The 22,759-nt window shown below is 41.3% G+C and overlaps 1 protein-coding gene across 2 annotated transcripts; it reads left to right on the top strand.

Annotated features, from left to right (window-relative positions):
* The first annotated feature begins 8,307 nt into the window (after nucleotides 1–8,307).
* LOC311039545 (mixed lineage kinase domain-like protein) lies at nucleotides 8,308–21,918 on the top strand. 2 transcript variants are annotated; one of them, XM_084049489.1, is made up of 12 exons: nucleotides 8,308–8,391; nucleotides 8,468–8,524; nucleotides 15,919–16,368; nucleotides 16,627–16,731; nucleotides 17,121–17,298; nucleotides 17,780–17,880; nucleotides 18,485–18,608; nucleotides 19,064–19,148; nucleotides 19,592–19,734; nucleotides 19,910–19,959; nucleotides 20,057–20,203; nucleotides 20,921–21,918. In XM_084049489.1, exons 3-12 carry the CDS (start codon nucleotides 15,921–15,923, stop codon nucleotides 20,968–20,970), a joined length of 1,431 nt encoding a protein of 476 aa, XP_083905615.1. In that variant the 5' UTR covers nucleotides 8,308–8,391; nucleotides 8,468–8,524; nucleotides 15,919–15,920; the 3' UTR covers nucleotides 20,971–21,918. The 2 variants fall into 2 exon arrangements, with proteins under 2 accessions (XP_083905615.1, XP_083905614.1); XM_084049488.1 differs by having other exon boundaries at nucleotides 18,482–18,608.
* The last annotated feature ends 841 nt before the right edge of the window (nucleotides 21,919–22,759 follow it).

Below are 22,759 nucleotides of genomic sequence, written 5' to 3'. Positions count from 1 at the left end.
GGTGAGGCGCGTCCTAGTGAGACCTGACAGAATGGGTTTCATTTGGTGGCGGCCTGCACGTGCATACTGGTTCTTATCAGTGTGACGTCGTCTGTTAAGGGGTCTATTGATCAAGCACTGAGTGGTGTTGGTATCAGAGCCAGACAACAGAGCTATGTCTATGGCTGGCTGAAGTCATTTTCTAGTTACAATTTAATGAATGGGTTGCTCTAGTGGTCCTTGAAGCTATAGTCCCTTGAGGTTATTTAGAACACAAGCAATTCAAAGTGCTTTATATAAGGTATAAAGGCATTAAAAGATATAAAGGCCATTTAAAATAGTTTTAACCCCTCTCTAATGCTGAGGCAGTGCTGTTCCTTCTCACCCAACCAAACCAATGTGGTTTGAACCTACTGACATTGCCATCGTAGGAGCCCCAAAAGCTTCACAGTGAAGTAAAGTGTCATGATTAAAAAGCTTAAGTGTGTTTAAATCACAGAAAACATGGAGATTTGGCGCATAAGGCTGGCGCTAGAGGAAAGGGGTCATGGGGTCAGTCAATGTTCCTGGGAGTATGAATACAAGTGGCATGGCAATCAGCCCATTCTTTTTTACATATCTTATGTGCATATTTTGCAAACTTGAGTCACACAGAATGTGAATATTATGTGGCGATAAAGTGACAATTTGTATTCAGGACAAGGACGTGATGTTATTTGTGTCGTTCCTATAAGGGTGTGACCTATCCAGTTTCACTTTATCCTTTTGATGGTGGTAGTGGAAGCTATGTCATCCCTGTTTGGATCAGAAACCCGAAAATGGTATTGAACCCACTGATGTACATGTACTCAATGTTTCCGTATCTGCTGCAATATCTGCTGTAGACCCAGAGCGGATCTGCAACCTGCAAAGTGAAACGCATTCTACAGGTTCTTCAGAAGAAGAGGGTGTGGACTGTGGAAGTAAGTGATTATTTATCATATTCTTGTCTTGTGTGTGTCACAATGACATAATCTGTTAACAAATTACAGGCTACAAAGTGTCAACGTGAATCATGTCCAATCTCTTGCAATGAATCTCTCGCATACAGTGTGCAACTTTGTAGATTCTGTTAAATGTATGTCATACAGAAAATCAAATCAATCAGTTTTGCTGTCAATGTAAAATAAAATGCTGGACACGCACATACAGTATGACATACACACACATACAGTATGACACACATACACACACATACAGTATGACACACACATACACACACATACAGTATGACACACACATACACACACATACAGTATGAGGGGGGATACATGTTAGGTATGTTTTTCATCTATTGTATTTGGTTGAATTGTTTTTCTCTTCACACATTGGACAAGAACAAAGAGGCAAATGTATTTCATTCAAGAGGTTAAATGTTGATACCTGCTCACTGCAGGCATGTTCCTCTCTATCCCATGGTTCTCACATTATTTAATTTCAAAGACCCCCATAACTCTGAGAATGTACAGATGTAACCAAGCTTGGTTACATTATATGTATGCTCAGGTTTAGGAGATGCAAGGATCCATTTGGACCCCCCTCAAAGAACCCTAAGGGTCCCTGAACCCCACTTTAAGGACCACTGCTCTATCTCAACATTTATAGTGAATATACTGGAAAACTGGCAGAAAAAGACTCACTCACTGCATAAAAATGAAGGAAAACTCCTTAGACAGACTTAACCCATTATACCTGGAACGCATCTGTGTCACCTTCGATTTCTTTGGCTATTCAAAAAATAGCAAGCTCATAACGCGGCACCGAGTGCACCCACCACCATCAACCTCCATTTGAACCCATTCAATCCAGGAACGCATCTGTGTCATTTTAACATTTCTTTGGCTATGCAAAAATAGCAGATCTACAAGCTCATAGCGTGGCACCGAGTGCCGCGCTATGAGCTTGTAGATCTGATATTTTTGCAAAATAATACGTGAAAATCTGTGCAAATCCTTGAAGATACATATACATTTTTAACTCAAATCTTTGCTTCTGGGGGTCCCTGGAACAAAATATTTTGAGATGAGGGGGTCCACGGAGAAATACATGTCATTTTGGGGGTCCTTGACATGAAACATATTTGAGAACCACTGATTATAGCAACATGAGTTAAAAAAAATCACACCCAGTGTGAAGAGAGTGGTGCCTTTCATGAGTTCATTTCATTAAGCTAGTATTAGCCTAAGACTGCTCTAAAATAACTTTATATTGGCAGAAACATCTTTTAAATATTTGAACTCACTTAAGTTACTTTTAAGTTCTTAAAGTACATTTACTCAAATTGTAGATCAGTCGTTTTGTGTGTGTGTGTGTGTGTGTGTGTGTGTGTGTGTGTGTGTGTGTGTGTGTGTGTGTGTGTGTGTGTGTGTGTGTGTGTGTGTGTGTGTGTGTGTGTGTGTGTGTGTGGATTTAAAGTTCAAACTGGAGCCACAAACCACCAGGAAACAAAGGTTGCAATCAAATATCCAGTTTATTTAGCCGGATATAGTGTCGACATTGAGTTTCATGATGATTGCCATGGTTCTAAACAAAGACAAAGAAACAAGTTATAATATCATGCCAGATAAAATATGAAACACAAATATGGCCTTTAAATCATATTATACATGAAGGTATTGTAAATCAGCAAAATAATAATTGGCCAAGTATTTACTTCATAATATTAAACACGTCTAAATATCCTTATAACTCAAGTTCATCAATTCTTAACCCATTAAGACCTGGAACTGTGTTATTTTTAGATTTGAGCTAAAAAAGCATTATTTTACACTTTGGGCTATTAAAAAATAGCCGATATACAAGCTCATAGCGCGGCACCGAGTGCCGCGCTATGAGCTTGTAGATCCGCATTTTTTTTTTGATCGTGAAAATGTGTGCAAATCTTCTGAATATATATATTTTTAAAGCGAACATTTTTAACTCTTTGCCTCTGGGGGGTCCCTGGAACAAAATATTTTGATGGGGGTCCGCGGCCAAAAACATGAAAAGGATTGAGCACCACTGATATAGAAACATACGTTTTTCAGAATACTGTTGAGATTCAGGAGACATGTAGAATCGGCTTCATTTCTCAATGGGTTAAATATAACCCACATCACTAGAAGTCAAACACTGGAACTTACATTATAGCAGCTTTAACAGACGCATGGCAAACATCAGTACATCAGCAGCACACGGCGCACACACACACACAGGCCGGCTGCATGTGTTTGGAGACAAAGGACAAGGGGAGAACGGGAATCCAGTCCTGCTTTTATAGTGGGAGGAAGTGAGGTCACCACCACAGGTACCACTGAACCCCATTGTGGCGCCTCCTCTTGGAGCGGAGGGGGAGATGAAGCTTGCAGTTTCTGACAGCCGCCCCCTGGATTTGTGCAGCAAATACGTTCATTTGGTTTCTTCAGTGATTTCAGGGAGTGGGATTCATCTGGAAACAGGGCGTATGTATTCTCCACCTTGAATAATGACTTTAGCACTGCAAACTTTTCTATCCTTTCCAGGGTAGGGTGTGTGTGTGTGTGTGTGTGTGTGCGTGTGCGTGTATGCGTGCGTGCGTGCGTGTGTGTGTGTGTGTGTACACGTACCTGCCTGTCTGCCTGTCTGTATTGAATCCAATACTTTTATACTTTTACTCAAGTAACATTTTGAACACAGGCCTTTTACTTGTAACAGAGTATTTTTATATTGTGGTTATTCTACTTTTACTTAAGCAAAATATGTGAATCCTTCCACCACTGGTAAAATGTGGGTCATGACGCAAGATACAGGTCACTGTGTCATAGCATCACAAATCTCCTGACTCATACACGTGTGTCGTGCGTCATCATTTCTATGACGACTGTACGGCTCTTTTACTTTGAAACATTTTTATTATTGTTTCTTACAGTACAGTGGTCCCCAACCGTATTAATGATAATGATAATAATGATAATGATTTCATTTGTATAGCGCTTTTCTAAACAAAGTTCCAAAGTGCTTTACAGACATGTCAAAACAAGTAATAAAAGCAACCAAGCAATAGTAACAACATAACACAACAACAATATACAGCAATAAAAATTAAAAACAAATAAACTTAAGAAAAACATTTAGCATACAAGTGTGTTTTCAGGAGAGATTTAAAAGAAACCACCGATTGTGCCGGCCTCAGCTTCTCGGGGAGGACGTTCCATAGCCCAGGGGCCCGGATTGAAAAAGCCCGCTCACCCCGGGTAACAAGGTTTGCTGTAGGAGCGACCAACAGAGCCTTGCCTGAGGATCTTAAGTTACGCTCCGGCTTTTAGGGCTCCAACATATCACAGATATATTTGGGAGCCTGCCCATGTAGGGCTTTGAAAGTAATAAGTAAAATCTTAAAATCGCTTCTTGCACTGACAGGTAGCCAATGGAGAGCCGCCAATATAGGAGTGATATTGTCACGCCTCCTAGTATTAGTTAAAAGCCTAGCGGCAGAGTTTTGAACTAGTTGTAGACGGGATAAAACTTTTTTGCTCAGGCCGGAGTATAAGGAATTGCAGTAGTCTAATCTTGACGAAATGAAGGCATGAATGACTATTGCAAGGTCCGCGACTGACAGAAATTATTTAATTTTGGCTATATTCCTTAATTGAAAGTAACATGATTGGACAGTTTTTGTTACCTGTAGGTTGAAGGAGAGGTTGGAATCAAACATCATGCCTAGGTTACGGGCAGCCAGGGTTACATTTGAGGACAGTGTTCCAAGTCTGGAGTGGAAAGGGTGGGTGGCGTTTTGAGGGCCAAAAGATTTTGTTTCATTTAGCTGGAGAAAATTTTGGGACATCCAGAGTTTAATATCAGACAGACATGACAGAAGGTGGGACATGTTTCCAGTGACACCGGGTTTGAGGGGGATGTAAAGATGGGTGTTATCCGCATAGCAGTGAAAATGTATACCGTGTGTGCGAATAAAATCGCCAATAGGAAGCATATAAGTAGTGAAAAGTAAGGGACCCAAAATTGACCCCTGGGGAACGCCACATTTTAGGGGAGCCCGGCAAAGCAAAGCAAAGTAAAGCAAAGTTTGTTGTTTACCCAGGGTGTTGGACTAATTTACTACTTATTTACAGCCAGACCCTGCATGGAAGCCTTGCTCAAGGGCTATTCAGCGGTGATTCATGATTGATGTGATGAATTGGGGAATCGAACTAGGGACCTTCCGGTATCAAGGCCGCCCCTCTAACCACTAGGCCACCACTGCCGGGATGAGGCCACCGGTGTCACCGCTCCCGTGATGAGGAGGCCTCCCCAATTACGAGAATTCTCTACCAGTCAGATATGAGCGAAACCACTCGAGCGCTACGTCATTAATGCCAACCCAATTTTTCAGGCGGTCCAATAACAAACGGTGGTCCACCGTGTCAAAATCCAAGCTCAGGTCTAGTAAAAATAAAACTGAGCAGTGACCGACATCCGCAGCCATTAAAAGATCATTTGTGACCTTTAAAAGTGCTGTTTCAGTGCTGTGCTGTGCCCGGAAACCTGATTCAAAAATTGAATTAAAATTCATAAAAGAGATAAGGCAAAATATCTAGTGGGCAAGATGAGGATTTCATGTGAGAGATGGTTTCCGTGAGTGTTTCAATTCAACGGGTTCAAAGGAGGAGAGTTGAAAAAGTGGCTGCTGGTTATCGACCTGATCACTCAGACTCGGAGACAACCCCTGTCTAATTACCTCAATTTTATTCATAAAGTGCTGTAGAAATTCTTCAAATGTTTTTGGAGAAGCTTCTAATGACTGAGATGGTGGTGGGTTTATAATAGATTCAATGGATTGAAACAGTATCCTGGGATTGTGGGAGTGGTCAGCAATAAGTTTCGAAAAATAACCACTTCTAGCCCTCATAACGGCGGACTGATAGCTGGACATCAGCTCTCTCAGAATGATATAAGAGGAGTTGAGCTTGTCTTTCTTCCACTTACGTTCTGCCTGTCTGCACAGCTTTTTTATATCTCTAGTCTCTTCATTTTGCCACAAAAGGGCCTTAGGTTTTACATATTTAGTTTTAAAAGGGGAAATTGAGTCGAGGATTTGTGTACAGGTACTGTTAAAACATTTACAAGCTCATTGACAGGAAGGTGTGCAGATAGAGGGGGTGAAATAACTGCAAATGCCTGTTGGAATTGGTGGTTGGAATTGGATTTAAAAGCCTGTGAGTATTAGACACAATACATATAGTCACTCAAGTCCTATTTTAGAAATAGTGAAAATAGCAGCTCTACAAGATCACAACGCGTTGCTATATGTGCTGCGCTGTGAGCTTGTAGATCCGCTTAAATGTAAGGACTTTTTTTTACTATTATTCTGAAATTATTTTTAAACATGTTTGAAAACATTTTCTGTTTTCATTTTTGAAATGTTTACATTAAAACATGTGTAGTGTTTAAAAAACACTATATGCTGGAGGATATCTTAAATGTTACAAGTCTAACAATACATTTTGCATTAGATGGTTATGTGAACAGGGTGCAGTACGTTAGTCCGACAGCGCATTTCTCCGACAGCGCAGCGCTCCGACGTTTCAATACTAAACCCGAACCAAACCCGCACCCTAACCCTAACCGCACGCGGATGCCACATAGTCGGAGAAAAGGTCTGTCGGATTAACGCATGCCTCCCATGTGAACATAACCATCCCAGCCCAGCCCCCCTTCGAATAAATGACTTCCAGCGCCCCTGTTGTAGCCAGTTCCACCACAAGGCTCCTGAAGGAAGTAGGGATCAGAGGACAGGCCCAACGGAAGGCAATCAAAGAACTTGCCACTGCAGCAGAACGGAGCAGTGGCTGTGGCTGAAACGTAGGGACGCATCATGGGCTGCTAAAAGAACACGTGGTGCCACCGTGCGACACACACCCAGGCCTGATCAGCCTGTGGTGGGCCAACCTCGGCAGAGGGTGTATTGTGATAAATGGCTGAAACACCCAATGAGGTCGGGGAACACAACTGACGATGTGTCGTACTGGTGGCACCAAGTGATTATTGCCAAATTCCACCCCACCCAAGTGGACATCTCCAACCTCATTCAATTGTTGTGCTGAATATTTAGGGATCTTTAACAACTAGTCCTATATATTAAGAATCCAGTACTTTTACTTTCAGTACTTGAATACATTTTAATGCAAATACTTTTTGTACTTTTACTCAAGTATTTTTTTATACCTGACTTTTGTATGTCTACATTGTGGTATTGGTACTTTTACTTAAGTACAAAATGTGAGTACTTCTTCCACCACTGGTGGTTTGTCATTTGTAACATGCGTTTGTTCACCAGACGTACCAACCTCTGGCTCGTTATTAGCTCCCTCTGTGTCCTCCCCCTTCACTGTAGCTCTACCCACGGAGACAAAAATCCTTATTCAGGATATGAGGTTTGTAGGCTGACATTTCAGAGAATTGACGTGTTGTGTAGCCTTATCGCCCAATATGACAGTTAAGAACACAGAAAGATGCATTATGATGTCTTCTGTTCTTATAACCAAATGGACCCTTAAGGACACACTTCATGGAGTGCCCTGAGTCCATCGATGGTGAAAGGTCCTTCCCCCCACTGACATACACACTGTGGATCATTTGCTTTGAAGTATTGACAAGACCACGGATGGGGTGCAGTACGTTAGTCCGACAGCGCATTCCTCCGACAGCGCAGCGCTCCGACGTTTCAATACTAAACCCGAACCAAACCCGCACCCTAACCCTAACCGCACGCGGATGCCACATAGTCGGAGAAAAGGCATCGGATTATCGCATGCCTCCCACACAGAGCGCATAGCAGAAGATGTTAGCGATGGAGAGGACGCGCCCAGTCACTGCGTTTGTTAGCTGCCCCAACTGGGCTCTTTGACAGACAACGACGAGTTATAATTATGGTATATCCAGGACTAAAATTAGCATTTCAAACATGAGAACATGTATTTCCATGATATTCCATTTAATTGGTAAAACACTTGAAGGTTTGTATTTAGAACTGAGTTTGACCAAGTACTGTAAGCTAGGCAGAGATGTCACCCAACTTTGTGTGGGCTCAGCTGTAATGCAATCAATTCAGAGTTCCTGGCCATTGTGCTACACTAGAGAGTCAAGGTGAGATGTGAGTCACAACAGTCATTCTGATAAACCTTTTGTTCCTTGGTTCAGAGGCATTGACACCCTCTGTCTTGTCTTGATTACCAGGGCAAGGCTTTTGTATCCATATAAACTTATCAGAATAATCATTGTTCCTTCCTGGGCGCACTGTCAGGCAGAGAGGAAGTAGAGAAAATAGGAGGAGCAGAGTCTTGTAAAAACACGCTGTAGTCTAGTTTCAGTTCAGTGTCCTCGGTGTGAACAGGCGTCCTGCATCCACACTCACTACAGGTAAATGAGCTCTTTAAGTTCTTTAATGTGTTTTATTGAAATCAGTTTGTTGCTAAGTAGTTGTTAAGTTCCACAGTTCTCTCTACAGTACAGAGCAGACTGTAGGCCTGCTACAGCACTGAGTCTGGCTGCAGTAAGTATGATATGTGCACTGTGTCTGTATCAATATAAATGAACTCTCACTGTTCATTTAACAGTGAGAGTGTAGAGGATTTTGCTTTGTATAAGTGTCAGTTCCCTTTTACACTCTCTGAGTTACATTAACAGTATTTTTCAGTCAGGGCCATCTGTGGCATTCAACAATACAAGATACCCAGAGGTATTACTGCTGTAGGATATTCATAAAGATGAAAAGTGTAGTATTGTATTAAGTCTTTTCAAATGAACTGCTTTACTAGAGACATAGAATCATGATCCAGTTTATTAAGAAGTAATTTTTGACATAGTTTGACAGCAGGGAGACAACAGGACCAGTTTGTCTTGTCTAGATTTCAGAGATTCAGAGGTTGGGTATTTGTAGGGCCAGTTATTACACTATAGCCCGTGGGGGCAGTCCGAAGAAAGACAAAAGAAAGAGAAAAAACAACATAGATTGTTGTGGTACTGGTATTATGACCTGAAGAAACCTATAACCCTTAAAAAAAAACTTGCTCACAGCTTGTCGTCACTGGTGCACAAGCACTAAGTACAAACCAGCCTTCGGTGCTTGAATGTGAATGTCTAAATAGTGGAGTCACAAATGGAGGTTCCGTGACCATCCTTTGGCAAGGATGGTTTGACGATTGATTTGACCTCTATGGACCCTTTAAAAAAGATTTAGCCCCCAGGTCCCTCCCAAAAATCCCGGCATTTTTTGCTAGACAGCCAAATTCAAAATGGCGCCCGGCGCCATCTCTAAAAATTAACTTTTGATCTGGATGACCTAGAATCATGTATGAAGGCACTTTTCCATACAAGTCAAACATGAGGATTCCAGATCTGACACAATTTTAATTGTAAGACCTCGTTTTGACTCCGAAATTCAAGATGGCCGACATCCAGTAGAGTAAAAACGTATACCCAGGGGGCAAAGGGGGGTATGCTGCATTTGCCCTGCCATAAAAGGTTGGCCACCAGAAATAATATCTATGACCCAGTAGGATCACAACCTATATGGACAACAAGGTCAACTTGCTGCTGGAAATCCAATATGGCCGCCTCAATATTATCAGAAAATAGCTTTGGCAATAACTTTTGAACCAGATGGGCTAGAAATAAAAACTTGGTGTCTATTTCATGGTTTCAGAGCATGAGAAACTCAATGGAATACTTATCTTTATGATTGGGTGTGTCTGGACCTTTCATTTGCATATTTCCAAGATGGACGCCACGCGAAAATTAGTTTTACTATGACTTTTACAGTGACAGCTGGCTGTTATGGCAAAAAGTCTGCTTTTTAAGCAATATGAACACATTTGGTCAGTTTGAGCTTTAATTTATATGTTGTCAATATGGCTGCAGTCATAAATAATGTATGGTATTAACTTTTCCCTCAGATTTATTGATTTATAGATCTATAGTTGTGGGGATGATTGCAGAGAAAAATCGGAGAAAAAGCCCACAATATATCTCATGTATCATTTTAATAAATTAAATACAATATAAACAGACACATGCACACTCCAAGACTTGCCAAAAACTTCAACTTTAGGGCTATACAAATTAACATAGTGGTATGCATTCAAGTAACATAACAAAAGATAGACTACTTAGTGACAAATAGAGTAAAGGCGGAGTTGAGGTTGCCTACAAAAGGTTCATTTTTACCTCTATGGTGCCAAGCCAATGATACTATGGTACAATGCAATTCACTGTCACTGTTGTCATGTGTTGCACTGATCTTGCCGCATCATGTCTCTAGTCCCTGGCAACGGCATCCTAAGTAGCATGGAATTGCCTTCTTTGCACGGGAACAGTTTTTTTTGGCAGCCTTTGATACAGCTGCATGATATTGCCTTGTTCATTGACACAGGCCAGGCTGGCTCGGTAGATGCAAGGGGGACTGCATTGCTAGCACTGAGAGACCATCCATACTCTGTGAAAGAAGGAATATCCGGCTTGGCGATATGTGCACATTTATCTATTATGGTTGCTAGAACAGCTCTTCTCAGGTGCATGTCAAAGGCATTCTCTGTCGGGGGAGGAGCTTTAAGAGGGTTGATCTATTATTGAGGAACTTGTACACTCTAAGCTTACTCAGGTCAAAATCCTCCTGGTGGTCCGCTTTGGATCTATATACAGCAATTGTGAGGTCTCGTGCCTTATTGATGGACGTCATCTGAGAGGGAATCATAAGAGTTTTCACCAAACTCCTCAAGTGCAGAGATCGAGACGCATGATGGCCTTGAACCATGCCTTCTTCCCAGTGAAGAAGGGATAGCTGGTGGTACAGTATCTCTGCCACTTAAACTATGGATAAAGGGCAGGGCACGACACTGTGGGAGCCCCAGTGCTGATACCATTTGATGGATAGGAAGGTATGAATTTTGCTCTGTTCTCACCCACAGCTCTGGAAGGCATCTGAGATGGGTTGCTGCATAGTAAAGGCACATGATGATGATGTCTGTGTCATTGGCATGGATGACAACTCTGTCAACTTTGTCATTCTGGACACTGTACAGGGTGTGGAGTATTATTCTTGTATCAGCCTCCTGTTGTGTGGATTCTAGTGCAGGGACATCTTCAATAGACCCCTCCTTGATCACCACACTCCTTGTCTCTTCTTTAAACCCCCCACCCAGGTAAAGATGTGTTGGACCAAGGGCCGACTTAAGTTTCTCATTTTCACACCATTCGTCACAGAGGAAACTCAATAGGTTTGCCTTGTTAGCTGACACAGCAAAAAACTCCTGAGGATCTGGAGTTGTGTAATGCATACTGACTTCATATTCTTTGGTAGGTTTTGGTCAAGCATATCTGTGTTCTTGCTCAGCTGTCTTAAGACTAGGTCCACTGTACCGGTCAAAACAGAAGTGAATGATCTCTGTGCCAGCAGGCACATCATTCAACAGCAGACGTTGGTATCGTTCAGCGATTGTTCCAAATGCTTCACCTTTCAGGAACGACCAATGGCGCATGGCATACATGGCATCAATAACTACTGCTGTTTTTATGTCTTCTGTAGGCAGGTCAGGGATGCATGCAACTTTGGTCTCCTCTTTCAGGACCTTAACTGCCTTGGTACCTGTTCTCATCCTGCCATCTTCCTGGAAGAGGGAAGTCACTGCACTCGTGGTTGCCTATAAAGTCAACAAGGTTGAGTTCTCCACCACTGGCTATGATTTGGGTCATGCGCAGGAGGGCAGTAATTTCATTGCTCTTGCCAGGTGCTGAGGTTTTCCCCTTAGATTTTTTAGATTTTGTGTTTTGAGTGTAGAAAGTGTTAAGCTTCATTATGCTTGTCTTCTTCTGTTCACTGGACAGTGACTCACACAGTGTCTTCAGACCCAGTTCTTTCACACTCATCAAGTCGTCCTTGACTGTGGAATCAGCACACTGTCCTGTAGATATGTTGATCATGGATGATGTGCTCACTGTAAATGGGTTAGTCTCCACTGCTGCCTTGACTACCATCTCTGCATCCCGGATTACACGACTCTGACCAGACTCATGGTGTGGGTCTGCCATATTGACAACATATAAATTAAAGCTCAAACTGACCAAATGTGTTCATATTACTTAAAAAGCAGACTTTTTGCCATAACAGCCAGCTGTCACTGTAAAAGTCATAGTAAAACTCATTTTCGCGTGGCGTCCATCTTGGAAATATGCAAATGAAAGGTCCAGACACACCCAATCATAAAGATAAGTATTCCATTGAGTCTCTCATGCTCTGAAACCATGAAATAGACACCAAGTTTTTATTTCTAGCCCATCTGGTTCAAAAGTTATTGCCAAAGCTATTTTCTGATAATATTGAGGCGGCTATATTGGATTTCCAGCAGCAAGGTGACCTTGTTGTCCATATAGGTTGTGATCCTACTGGGTCATAGATATTATTTCTGGTGGCCAACCTTTTATGGCAGGGCAAATGCAGCATACCCCCCTTTGCCCCCTGGGTATACGTTTTTACTCTACTGGATGTCGGCCATCTTGAATTTCGCAGTCAAAACGAGGTCTTACAATTAAAATTGTGTCAGATTTGGAATCCTCATGGTTGACTTGTATGGAAAAGTGCCTTCATACATGATTCTAGGTCATCCAGATCAAAAGTTAATTGTTAGAGATGGCGCCGGGCGCCATTTTGAATTTGGCTGTCTAGCAAAAAATGCCGGGATTTTTGGGAGGGACCTGGGGGCTAAATCTTTTTTAAAGGGTCCATAGAGGTCAAATCAATCGTCAAACCATCCTTGCCAAAGGATCAGGGACGTGCACAGATAGACTCTAGGTGGTGCTAGAGCACCTGCCCTTTGCCCTCTTGACCAGAAGTGCCCTTTTGAAAAAAGAAGAAAAAAAAAATATTTCAGTTTACAGCAGGGGTCTTCAACAGGGGGTCCGGGACCCCTAGGGGGTCCTCAGAGTTACTACAGGGGGTCCGCCAAATCTTTATGTGATATGATTTTTCTTTTTACCATAACCACTCGAAACCTAGCATCCCTTTTCTGAGGAGAACTTTAGCCAAAAATAGCAGATCTACAAGCCCACAACGCCTCGCGCTGCGAGGCGTTGTGGGCTTGTAGATCGGCTATTTTTGGCAAAGAGGTATAGGTGTAGAGGGAAAAAAGAGCAGACCAAGTCAACAAAAAAAAGTATAATTTACTTGAGCACCTGCCCCTCAAAATGTCTGTGCACGCCACTGCAAAGGATGGTCACGGAACCTCCATTTGTGACTACACTAAAAGTACTGCACAGCAGAGTCCTTTGAAAGCACATTCGCCAAAGCTGACCCGTTTAGGAGCTGCCGCTCTAAACCACAAGTTTCACCATTTCATTGTTCTTTACACTAGGAAAAAGCACCCTTCAGGAGCGTGCATGTAGCAATGACAAATGTGTATACATGCAGAAGTGTAGGTGACGATGGACACGAGGTAGCATTTGGTGTTAGAGTAGACGCTTTGTTGTCATGTTGCAGTATTGAAGTTAGACGAGTTAGACAGCATGTGTATCCTTACTAGTGTATAACTATGACATCATAATACATTGATTGATTGATTGAATATTTTATTAGGCAAAAGAATGTAAAACAACACATTTACATTTAAAATACTTTGTCTGACAGGTCCGTTCATAAAAGTCCTTGCGGACTTGTTTCCAATGAGGGCCTTGGTATTCAATTCATAGACATATATAGTGGCACCACAGTTCGAATATCATTACACAAAGAAATAAAAAATAAAACAGCAAAAAATATATATATATATATATATATATATATATATATATATATATATATATATATATATATATATATATATATATATACACACACACATATACATATATATATATATATATATATATATATATATATATATATATATATATATATATATATATATATATATATATATATATACAACACTATGTACAACCAATGGAATAAAAAAAGGGGGGAAAGATATGTACAAGAACAGGGGGGGGGGGGTCGGCTGTCTAACGGGAAAATGGTACTACCTCCTCTTTTGGCCTCCTGAAAGGTGATTTTTTAAGGCTCTTTTAAATGAGCCCAGCGAACTGCATTTTTTGAGGGATGGGGTTAGACCATTCCAAACCTGGGTGGCAGTGCTGTAGAAGGAGAATTTGCCCATGTTTGTTTTATGGGTGGGTGGTACCAAATTGTTGTTTGCACTCCCTCTGGTATTGTGACTGTGGGTGTCACTAACCTTTTGGAGGTATTTACTCAGATATGCGGGAATAGGGGGCATATCGGGCAAATTTTCATTTACAATTTTGAAGGCCATTCCCATTTTTAGTTGTTTAACCCTGTCTTCCACCCTGAGCCAGCCTAGGCTGGCAAAATGGGTGGGAGAAAGGTGGGTCATGGGCCCCAATCCGAGGAGTAGCCGAATCAGTTTGTTTTGGGAGGTTTGAAGCTTAGTCTTCAGTGACACTGAGGTGTTGGAGTACCAGGAGGTGCTAGCATAGTCAAAATGTGGTTGAATCAGGGCCCCTGAGAGGGTCCTGAGGGCCTGAGGGTTGACAAAAGAGGAAACTCTGCCCATAAATTTGGTTCTCTGGTTTACTATTTTGAGCACCTTTGTCCCCATGCTTTCACCTGACAGGTATTTGTCGAGAATACAACCCAAATAGGTAATCTCTTCTTTGCTAGAGATAATTGTGCCATCGACTTTGACCTTGAAATCATTTACATCCATCTGTCTGAGGGAATGTTTGGTCCCAAAGAGAATGGATTCAGTTTTCCCAAGGTGTACCTGAAGGTGTACCTGAAGAACATGTTTAAAAGGATCCCTGGCTAATAAGAAGGGAAAAAAACACATTAAAGGGAATACCGCTCATTTTCAACATTGAACTATGTCTTTAATACACCTTAGAGCTGTTGTGTGGAAATAAGAAAAAAGTCCCCCCCCCCCTCTAGAACTGGAGAATTGATTGAGGTCATGTGATCAGTGACATACGCACGGTTTACTTTTGGCTCCGCCCTCTATGCTGCTGCATTCATAGGAATGGGGAATCTGACTTCAAGCTGAAACAGTGTGTCTTGAATATAAAGTTAAGACTTATTAGAGCATTTTCAGCCAATTGATATCTATTATCTACAAGTACTATGTCTTGCTAAATGTGATATGTAACCATAATACCATTATAAACTACTACATGCGCACTGCTTCAGCTGGAAGTGAGATTCACCATTCTAGTGAGTGCAGAGAGGCTAGAGGGCGGAGCCAAAAGTACACTGTGCGTATGTCACTGATCACATGACCTCAATCATGACTTTTTTCTTATTTCCACACAATAGCTCTAAGGTGTATTAAAGACATAGTTCAATGTTGAAAATGAATGGTATTCCCCTTTAAGGGATAGTTCACCCAAAAGATTACTTTTTCTTTATCGATTAGTCCCCCCATGGAGACTTGAATTCATGGATATGTTTTTGTTTTGATCGCATTCCTAAGCCAATCATTTTATGACCAGCAGACCGGTAGGCGGTTCCGGTAGAAGACACCCTACCGGAACCGCTGCCGGTCATCAAATGATTGGCTTAGGAACGCGATAAAAACGTAAAAATATCCATGAATTCAAGTCTCCATGGGGGGACTAATCGATCGAGTCATTTTGGGGGTGAACTATCCCTTTTAAATATTTTAGAAACTGTTCATCTTTCACTCAATATGGGCAATGCCCGTCGCAAGTTGATGATCATTTGCCCATGTGTGGTCTAGCCCTATGGAATTTATGGAACGCATGTAAGGCATGTTTGGCTTATTAGCCAGGGATCCTTTTAAACATGGTGAAAATGTTGCTTGTGCGTGTAACATTTTGATTCAGTCTATTGCAGTTCAACCTATCTGTCCCCCTTTCTCCCTTCAGTCATGGATTTCATAGACGACATCTTTGACATAGCGACTACACTCTACGCTCTCTGCGAGGAGGTCAAGGCCAACAAGACACGATGCACACGTCTGAAAGACCGTGTGAAAGGGCTGGAGCCAGTGCTGAGGGCCATCCAGGGAAAAAGGGCCCAGATCTCTCCCGACTCCAAGATGTACACGGCCCTCAAGGAGCTCACGCTCACACTCAAGTCTGCTGCGGATGTCGTCAAAATATACAACGCTGATACAAACAGTATCATCTGGCGGTTCTGGAACACCTACAACTACGGGGACGAGTTTGAGAGCCTTAATGACCGTCTCATCAACGCGTTCCAGGTGCTGTCCCTGAATCTGCAGGTGCAGATGGATCCTAAGCTGTTTGATGCAGATTCTCAACGGAAAGAGTACGAGGCAGCCAGGAAGAAGGATCATGAAGAGACCAAGAAATGTGAGAGGAGGGGGGTCTTGTCTTTCTTTTTTGCGTTGTATGGGAGCTGAAAACTGAATTTCAATTTGGAATAGGTCTAATGATTATTATTATTTTTATTATTATTAGTCTACCAGTGTTGACTGTATAGTCAATAGTGTAGACACTGGTTCTACTGAACCAGTGTCTAATGTCTAAAATGTAAGCTGTACGTAGGTATGCCTTTATGAAGTTAATGTTGATTGTGTGATTGGCTTTAATATCAGATGTATTTCACAGTGCTACAATATGTGGTGGACCAAAAGGATACTGTGGAGGGGAAACTGGATGCTATGTCATTGAAACCGGATGCTAAGCCAGACATGAAACAAATGATTGAAATGCGTAAGTAAACAACTTGAAGGTCAGTTGCCACATATCATTCAATATAGTGCATGGTTTGTGAACTATACCACTTTGTATTTCACCCATAATACATCTGGATGATTTCCATCCCAGACTTCAGAGGAAGGGTTATTTATTTGTTAGACATTTCACATTATGCTTTGCATATCGACTTTTTCAATTTGAATAAAACAATTAAGGAAAAACGAATCCCCAGTCACTGTGGTAAATATAGAATGCAGTTTTGTCATGTCATATGTTCACAGCAGTATCCCTCAGTGACTTTAGACTGCGCTATCAATGTTTTTTTAAGGGATTTAGTTTCACTGACAGCTGTCTGATGTTTTTGTTTTCTTCTTTAATCTCATTGGTGGTTTTGCCATCATCAGTTCAGAAGACTGAGATCATTCCTGAAGGCATCCGAAAGATCGTCCCTAGGGACCTGATCTTTGATCATCCCAAAACGCCCATCATGAAAACTGACATCTGTGAAGTCTACAAGGGAGAATACATGAAATATCCTGTGGCCATCAAAATATACCTCTGTCCACAGATCACTATACCAGGGTTTGTGGCACACGTTTTTAATTGATCAAATTGTTATACTATAATAATAATAATACAATATATGATTCTGTGAAGTTAATTGCTCATTTAAATACCCTTTATTTTTCACAGAATAAAATGTTTTATGGTCATTATTCACCAGGAGCCTGGATGGCTTGATTCTAGGCTTAAAATAAATGATATAAATATTTTTGGACATTTTTTAAATGATTTGAAATATATCGGAGATGTTTGGAAAAGTTTGAATAATGTTTTTTTTTACACACTTCTTCTCTTCTTGGGGTCCCTGGCACAAATTATTTTCAGAAGGAGGTCCGCGGCCAAATACATATCAATTTGGGGGTCCTTGGCATGAAAAAGTTTGAGAACCACTGCTGTAAATGAACAAAATAGATTAACATTACTGTCAATCAGGTACAGTGTGGGGAGAGAGTGGGTCTGGCTGGGTGTTAATCTATGTATTGTATTATTTCCATAAAAGTGAGGTGATGAAGATATTCGAGAGGGAGATCGCAACCATGATGAACTATGAATCGCCACACATACTGCGGATGTTTGGAGTCTGTTTTGAGGGTGGCGGTGGTGAGTCATTTTTATAATTGTGCTTTACTTGTTGAGAAGCATTATTGAAACCACGTCATCATCTGCTTTCATTTTTCTACTTTGTGCCTGTCTCCTATCAGTGGTTCTCCACCTGTGGGTCAGGACCCCCAGGGTCATGATTTTGAGGGGGTCCCCAGATGACAGTAAAGTGACAATTTAAGGACTTTTAAGACCTTTTTAATAAAAAATAAAAAATAAATTAAATGAATCATCGATGCATCAACAAACTAAAAACTGGTCAAACATTGGATAAATTGTCAAGTAATATAAGAAAGAGGCAAAAATTGCCTCACAACGCCTCACTTTGCGAGGCATTGTGAGATTGTAGATCTGCTATTTTCACAATACGATCTACAAGCTCACAACGCCTCGCTGTGCGAGGCATTGTGAGCTTGTGGATCTGTTATTTTCACAATATTTATCTGTGGGAACCGAGTCAGACTAAATGTAATGCCTCAACTCCTACAATTCCAAGTGCTTATCAGGGTGGGGTCCCCAGTTCAATTGTGATTCTTTTTGGGGGTCGCAGCCTAAAAAGGTTTAGAACCACTGTCCTATGAGATTTCCTTTTCCCTGCCAGCAGGACAGATAGTCATGGAGTACTGTGCCAAGGGAAGTCTGAGAGAGGTTTTGGACAACTTGAAGTGTAAACTACCTTGGGTCAGGAAGGCTCGCATGTGTTTGGATGCTGCACAGGGCATCTACAGGTGAGTTCTCAGTGGAAAGTCTTTGGTAGAGAAGAGAAAAACAAACCAATTAGATTCAGAATGAGTTCAATAAGTAAAAATCTGACTTGAATGTTGGTGCTAAATCTTTAGTGATTTAGGTGATCAAATCATGCACTGGCACAATCATATTGTTGCTGTCAGGTAGAAACCTCCTGTCTCCATATTTTTACTTTTTGTGTTTTTTCCGTATTAATGCCCTATTTGATCACACTAGAGAGCGTCAAACACAAAAGAAAATAGCACATTTTGAGCTTGTAGATCTGCTACTTTTGCTATTTTTTAATTTGAATCCTGAAAAGTAATTGTTTTGGGCATACAGTATGAGCCACCCGACAGAGATGATATGTCATTCTAATAAAGCTTTTGACTTCTGTTGAATCTCTTACAAGTTGATTCTGATAAATGACACACTGACTACTATTGCTTCCTCTTAGATTACATCAGGCAGAACAAAAAGGGAAAGTCCATGGGAGCATCACCAGCGACAAGTTCATCGTAGCTGAAGGCTACAGAGTTAAGGTATGACGGAGTTAAATATAAAGCATATATTTTATATTAAGTTGGTATGAAATTACTAAAAATGATTAATTTAGCCTTGATTGATTTTGTTCACAGCTCACTGCATGTATATAATCTTTCAAATGTAACAATTGTAATCTTATTCTTTCGGCTAATTGTCCCTTTGTCAAGTCTCTTCACGCCCATTGGTTGCTGTTGTGCTTGGCTGGACAAATATCCTCTCTCTCTATCCACTACCATTAAAAAAACGTTTTGCTAACTGAACATAAACAACCAGAAGGAGGCTAAAAATGCAACAAATGCAACACTTCCAAACACATTTTTCAAAAATATTGTTTTATGGACATCAGTCACTGCTACCAACACCTTTTTCTCTATTTCCTAAGGTAATTATTATATTTTAGTATTATCATTCATTGGTTGGCTGTCTGTTTTGTCACTAGCTGGGTGGTTTGGAGCTGGCACAAACAGAGACGTCCTTGAGAAGGAGCCCTAAGGGCCCAAAGAAGTGCAGCCTGCGCTACCGATCACCTGAAGAGCTGGACAGTGTCAACCATCCATACTGCAAGATATGTGAGATTTACAGGTCAGTCCTCTACAGTAATAAGAATAATAACATAGTATAAAACATACAAACAAATAAAATGCATGAATACAATAAAGTTCAGAGGATAACCAATTAATTCTAATTGGACCTAGAGCCAATAACTGAAATGAATTAATGAACCAAACCACACTGTATTTTTCTTTTCTTTTCCCAGTCTCGGAATGGTCCTGTGGGAAATCGCAACGCGCAAGAAACCCTTTGACGGTATGTGTCCTGAAAACAGTGGTTAACGCAGACTGTACCTTTCTTGCACACTTTCTTTACACTTTGTATGTATTATAACACATGTCTCTCATAACAGATTGTACCACAGATCTCCACATCTTTAAGAGAGTGTGTGCGGAGAAGCGAGTGCTAGAACCACTTCCTGAGGACTGTCCTAAAAAGCTGAGAGAACTGATCAATGCCTGTCGTGGGTACAACCCTTTCCAAAGGCCAACAGCTGGAGGTAAGCTTCTTTTAGACCCAGGTTGAGTGTTATCCCAGGGAAGACAGTGTAGAGTTGTGGGGCGGCAGTGGCTCTGGAGGTAGAGCGGGCGTCTTGGAATCTGAAGGTTCCAGGTTCAACCCCTGGCTCCTCCTGGCTACGTGTCGAAGTGTCCTTGAGCAAGACACTGAACCCCTAACTGCTCCCAATGAGTAGGTTGGTGTCTTGCATGGTTTCCTCTGGTATCAATGTGTGAATGTGAAATACGTTGTAAAGCAGTCCAATTACTATTTAGAGTAGACTGGGCAAACTATTCCAATGGGGTGAAGAGTCTCATCCCGGTTTGTCTACTCACTCCAGACCGGAAATGCAAACTGTTTCAAAATGCATTAAATTACAGTTTATTTTATTGTTTCACATCAATAACACCGGTTTTATCTCTCCAACTGGTAACCGGAACACTCGCCCCAAAACACTCCCCCCCATTTTTTCCACGGACCGATCGTCCTCAGCGGTTCTTGTATTCTTGTATTTGTTTTACTGAGGTTACGTTTAGGAATACCTGATGGTGACTGTTACGAGGTCGCCAGATTTGACCCAGGGCGAGCGTTCTTGTGTTCCTCTAACCCTAACCTCATTGGCCACTGGTGCTGTACCCCTTTGGTCATTTCAACTCATGCCTTTTGGTGTAGTTGTAAACCTCCCACAAAATAAATGATATTTCTCTCTATTCTACAGTGCTGGTGGACAAGCTGCGCCAGGTGGTGGAGCAGTTGGAGGAGGAGTAAGCCAGCAGGTGTTCTCAGAAGAAGGAACAGCATGGTGTTTATGCATGGATGTATATTGTACCATGTGTTACAGTTTAGGACCTAAAAGTCTTGTCACTGTTCAACCTCCAAAAATATGAAGTCTTAATGTTAGTGTAAGTTTACAATTCCTGCCTTTTTGTACACGTGGGAGATAAAGCCTTTTCTCTCCATGGACACGGCCCATCAAAATAGATGTTTAGATGTGGCTGACCATCAATTTAATAATATGATTTTTATGGAGAACAATGAGCAGGGGTTTATTATGTTCAGGACATGATTATTGATTGATTGATTGATTGATTGAATACTTTATTAGTCTGAAATGTAAGAATTCTCAGGCCAGTTTTGAAAGAAACCAGTGTTTCCCATCCTTTATTGGATGGTGTCAGGGCATTCCACATTGTAACTTTGTGTGGTACCAGATCATATCATGGTCGCTCCCTCTAGTGTTGTGGCTGTGGGTGTGTCACTCACTTTGGAGAAGTAGTTAGACAGGTATGAGGGTATTGACTTTGACTGTCTTAAATACCAATCCCAGTGATATTTAGGTTTGGACTTTTGCAGGGGCCAGTTTCCAATTGCAGCCACTTGTAGGTACTCTTTTAGGGCAGTTTTGAAGGAGAGTAGGGTTTTACACTCCTTCACCACTTTTGGTAGGGCATTCCACATTTTGGTGGCATAGCAGGAGAACGAATTCAAACCCTTGTTAGAGCCAAATCTGGGTTGGACGTGATCAGTGGAGCTGCCTCTGCTCTGCCTCCCAAACTAGCAAAGTGTGTTGGAATGATGTGGGTCATGGGCTTAAGGATGAGAAGTAGTCGTATCAGTGTGTTTAGGAGGTACTGTATAACATGACTCTTCGCTGTATATCTGTTGTTGATATCATTGTGTAAATGAACCTGGTTATTAAACAATGGTGCAATATGACCACGTGAGTTGTGAGTGCTCTCTGACAGCTTTACCATTATAAACAAGGATCAATAGAGCTTGTCATCCAGGGTCCTATTTGCTTTGACAGGCAATTATGATGAAAACTTTAAGAAAACTAACTGCAGGTTGTGAGGGGTCCATCTCCACATAAGCCTGATAGTGTGTTGCCTCTTTGTAGATCAAAGCAGATGCAACTGAATGGCTTCAGTTCTGAACACAAAGACGCACACACAAACACGCACGCACCTCAACAAAAGTAATAAAGAGTAAAAGTGATACACATTTTATTACATTGGAAGAGGGATACTGAAATTTGCTTTAAATCTCAACTGTGGCCTAAGCAGTTTAAGCAGTTCAATAATCATTATTATTATTAGTATGTAGGTACAGTAAGTACATGTGACACATTGAACCACTGTGTACATCAAAGCAGGTTCAGCTATAATTGCTACAAATATACAAAGCAATTCTTAGTGCAAATGCTTACATTACTATTACGATGACAATTTAGAACCACTAGAGGGCGGGGTGAACACACAGCAGGGTAGGTAGAAGATGACGAGATTGAGAACACGATGATGATGATTGAAATTCTTTATTACGAATAATAATAACCCCTTGAGATGTAGCATTTCCAGGGTTTTCCAACGATAATGTATACACGTTTGATTTAGAAAAAAAGAAACATTCACCCCAAAAAAGTATTATTTTCAATTACACACCCAAGCCTTGAATTCATGGTGCTTTTTTTGTTTTTTGTTGCATTCCTATGCCAAGAATTTGATGCCAGGGTCATCGGTCAGTAGGAGACTCCTACTGGAGACTCTGCCGGTCATCA

This window comes from Gymnoscopelus microlampas (assembly GCF_963454915.1).
Source record: "Gymnoscopelus microlampas genome assembly, chromosome: 23".
Lineage (NCBI taxonomy): Eukaryota > Metazoa > Chordata > Actinopteri > Myctophiformes > Myctophidae > Gymnoscopelus > Gymnoscopelus microlampas.
This window is presented reverse-complemented; position numbering and strand designations above follow the sequence as displayed.

Coding starts and splice junctions, on each gene's coding strand:
- LOC311039545 (XM_084049488.1), top strand. CDS start 15,921: ATGGATTTCATAGACGACATCTTTGACATAGCGACTACACTCTACGCT. Junction 17,299..17,779: donor CCACAGATCACTATACCAGG/GTTTGTGGCACA, acceptor TTTCCATAAAAG/TGAGGTGATGAAGATATTCG. Junction 19,735..19,909: donor AAGATATGTGAGATTTACAG/GTCAGTCCTCTA, acceptor TTCTTTTCCCAG/TCTCGGAATGGTCCTGTGGG.